This window comes from Perca flavescens, chromosome 21, assembly GCF_004354835.1.
Source record: "Perca flavescens isolate YP-PL-M2 chromosome 21, PFLA_1.0, whole genome shotgun sequence".
Lineage (NCBI taxonomy): Eukaryota > Metazoa > Chordata > Actinopteri > Perciformes > Percidae > Perca > Perca flavescens.
Window position 1 is genome coordinate 20,765,976 of NC_041351.1, and position 3,660 is coordinate 20,769,635.

General features: G+C 45.1%; 1 protein-coding gene across 1 annotated transcript; it reads right to left on the reverse strand.

Moving 5' to 3' along the window:
- Positions 1 to 200: 200 nt before the first annotated feature.
- irbpl (interphotoreceptor retinoid-binding protein like) lies at positions 201 to 2,969 on the reverse strand. The gene has a single exon (XM_028568587.1). It carries the CDS (start codon positions 2,967 to 2,969, stop codon positions 201 to 203), a length of 2,769 nt encoding a protein of 922 aa, XP_028424388.1.
- Positions 2,970 to 3,660: the final 691 nt, after the last annotated feature.

Sequence of the window (3,660 nt, forward strand, 5' to 3'; positions counted from 1 at the left end):
ATAGAAGCATCAACTAAACACCTCAAAGGTAAAATGTCATAGTGGAGACTGGCTGATCTGGGATTCTGGGAGATAATGTAAATGTCACACAGGCCACAATTTCCAAACATAAAAACTGGACTTAGATATTGAAGTGGTAGCTAATCACAAAACAAATTAATTAATAGTTTGAAAAGGAAGCTAGAATACAACATGAGGAACTATTTTCCTTGCGCTCTCTTCAAGTGCCTTGCTGCTATGAGTCTCTGTGCGACAGTAAGAGCGTCATTTGCCTGGGCAATAACATGAGGCTCAACCCCTAAAATGCTCCACTCTTTCCCAGTGATTGCACTCAACACAACCTGGTTAGGGATTGAAGCGTACAGGACGCTGTCCCCGATCTGATAGGTTCCACTCGATAGAGACCCTCCCATCGTTGGCTCTCCAATGATTGTGGCCCTATTCAGGTCCTTCATAGAGCGGGTGAACACTTCGGCGGCTGACCCCGTCATCTGACTGGTGAGGATGTAGACGTCCTTGGAGGACCCATACCTTGGACCTCTGACTTGAGGCAATGTCATGACTTCGGTCGTGGTGGTTGTGGTGCGGTCAAAGACAGTGTAAAGATGCCGCAAAGGTTGAGCATCAAAGAAGTAGGTGCATAATAGGGGAATTGCCGTTGAATATCCACCAGTGTTGTACCTCATGTCAATTATAAGGGCATCTGTGTTTACTATCTTGCTCCACACTAATTTTATCAGCTGAGGCCCAATGGCTTTTACCACCTCCACATCTGCCATCATGTTAAACCTTACATACCCAACATTACCTGGCAGAAGCTCAATTTTAAACAAAGCGTCGATTATGTGTCCCACTTCTTCAGCGGTAGGGATTTTTGGGACGTCGTGAAGTGACTCTGGCTCGACATCGCAATGGAAGACATGGAGACGGTGATCGCCTGAAGTCTCTTGGAGGTCTGCTGTCAACTGAGATGCCAAGGATTCAAAGTCAACCACTGACCGGTATATTCCCTCGGCCCATTTGCTCAAAAGTACCTTGCTGGCCATTAGTGCAACGTCATGACTTGTGTAGTGTTTTTCTAACAGTTCCCCAGTTTCCTCTATGAGGAACTTGAGACCTTGGTGAAAATCTGCAATCTCATAAACGTGCTCCACAGCTTCCTCGGCTAGCCCAATGGCATCGGGCACCACACCACCTCCCAGCCAGCATTCACCATTGTTGTCTACAAAGTTTATGAAAGGAACAGTGATGGCAATAGACATTCCCTCTATTTGAAACGACTTTGCGTGCATCAGGGTACCAGATGTAATTTCCCCAATGACTGTGCCCCGATGAAGTGACTGTATCAGGTAAGCAAACTCTTCGCCGGTGCTTGCTGTGTCGTAGCTGGTCAACACGTAAACTCCACGTTTGGAGCCATAGGTCGGGCCGGCAATTTGAGGCAGAGAGTCATATTCGATTGTTGTGTTCTGAATTTGGTCATATATTGTGAAAAAATTACGCTTCTGGGAAGTGTCCTGCAGATAGGACAGTATAAGGGCTAGAGAGGTAGAGGATCCACCAGTGTTATAGCGTAAATCAATAATCAGGTTATTAGTGTCTTTGAGGGGATCCCATACCTTTTTAGCCATGAGCTCTTCTAATTTAGTCCCTGCATACGACTTGACAAACTTGTCTATGCGGAGATAGCCAGTATTGTTTAGGAGAATTTCCACTTTAATCGTTGTATCTACAAGTTTTTTCAACGATTCCAAATCATCTGGAATGTTGTAAAGCTCAGGGTCCTCCTCAAGAATGGCAGCATTGTCTTGCATGTATTTGATTATCAGTCGTGGATCTTCAGACACAGTCTGGAGGTCCTGGTTGAGTCGGACTGCTAGGTCCTCCTCAGATATGACAGAGAAAAAATCTGTTGATTGCAGATATTGAAGAAGAGCCGGAACTCTGTCAGTGAAAACATAGAACCTCCTGATTACGTCAGCGATACTCTGCACAACTTTTGGAATGGCACTCCTTACAGCCAGAAGGGACTTGGCTTTTGCGACAGCTTCCTTGGCAAGGATGTTGACTGTTGGAGAAACACCACTCACTTCCCAGCTATGGCCTGTGATTGGACTAACTGATCTTGCCACAGGAACTGTTATGTAGAACTCCGACTGAGGGATCCTAATCTTTTGGACTTTTACTGACCCACCAGCAGACCTTTCCCCAACTGTGATGGCCCTCTTTAGGTTTTTTAATATATATGCCACTGCCTCAGCAGCCCCCATGGTACGCTTACTGGTCAAAATAATCAAGTCTTTCTTCTTTCCATACCTTTCCCCCATTATTGACGGCATGGTCCACAGCTCCTTAGTTGTATTTGAGGGCCTGTCATACACAGCGTCAATATGAAAGAGAGGCTCAGGGTCTGAGAAATAGGAGATTATAAAGGGAACTCCAGACAATTCTCCAGCTGTGCTATACCTCAGGTCCAAGATCAGCGAGGATGTGCGAGCAACTTTGTCCCAGATGTTGTCCCTCAGCAGGGAGCCAAGCTTTGTAGCTGTCTCCTCCCCAACGATCCGATCCATCCGCAAATATCCAACGTTGTTGTCCAGGATATCCAGCTTGACAGAGTTTCTTACCAGCCAGATCTGCTGCTCTATGGGCAGAGACGGCAGCATCTGTGGCATCACCGGGACAAAATTGGGCTCATATGACACAGTCAACCTCGGATCGTTCAGTGCCCCTTGTACTCCGTTTGTGAGCACAGAGGCCAGGGTCTTCCTGTCTGAAATCTGCAGGATTTCTCCACTGTTGATCACTTGTTGGATAGCCTCCTCCATCCCAACTAGGTTCTCAGGAAAGCAGTAGTTTTCCAAAAGAATCTTGGCCATTTCTAACACCAGGGCGGGCTGGAATGATGAGTTGACAGAAAGTGTACATAGAAGAAGCATCAACAGCAGTGGTGGTGTGTGATGCGCCATCGCCGATGTCTTCATCACCACTGATGGAAAGAGAACTACCCTTTTTATTTTTTTTCCACTGGGCTGCGTTTGTTCAGTTGTCTTTGTTGAGAGATGATGGTTTTTGTAGGAGGGAACACTGTCACTGTCATGGGTTTTTTTGGACAACAACGACATCAACAACATAAGAAGCTTTTGTCCCCAATAAACCTTTAATCGCATTATCTGTGGTGCTTCGGTCTGCAGACAATAACAGACATAATAAATAGTGGGAAATGGGAGCTTGCACAGTTTCTTACCTTTTCCCAAACAAGCACAGTACATGTTTAATGTACTTGACATCATTTTTTACTCACTATTGTCTTATTTAGGCTTGAATTACAGTCTGCGTCATTTCCAAATTCACCATATGTTATCCTATTTACATTGAAACCATCTGAACTGTTCTTTTAGATACAAAACTGGTTCCAGGGAGAGGTCAAACTTGTTTGGGGTGGACTGATTAATGCGAAAGCCTGCTCAGAAATTCTCACATTCTCTCTCTCTAACTCTCTCTCTCTCTTGTCTGTTCTGAAAGCTTATGGTGGTGTATTTTGCTGCTGTTGGTAGCTTTAGGGGTCATGTCTAGGTCGCTGATTACACAGTTTGTAGACACGTGGCAAAGCCTTTCTTTTTACAGTATTGTTTCCTGTGGTTATTTATTTTGTATTTT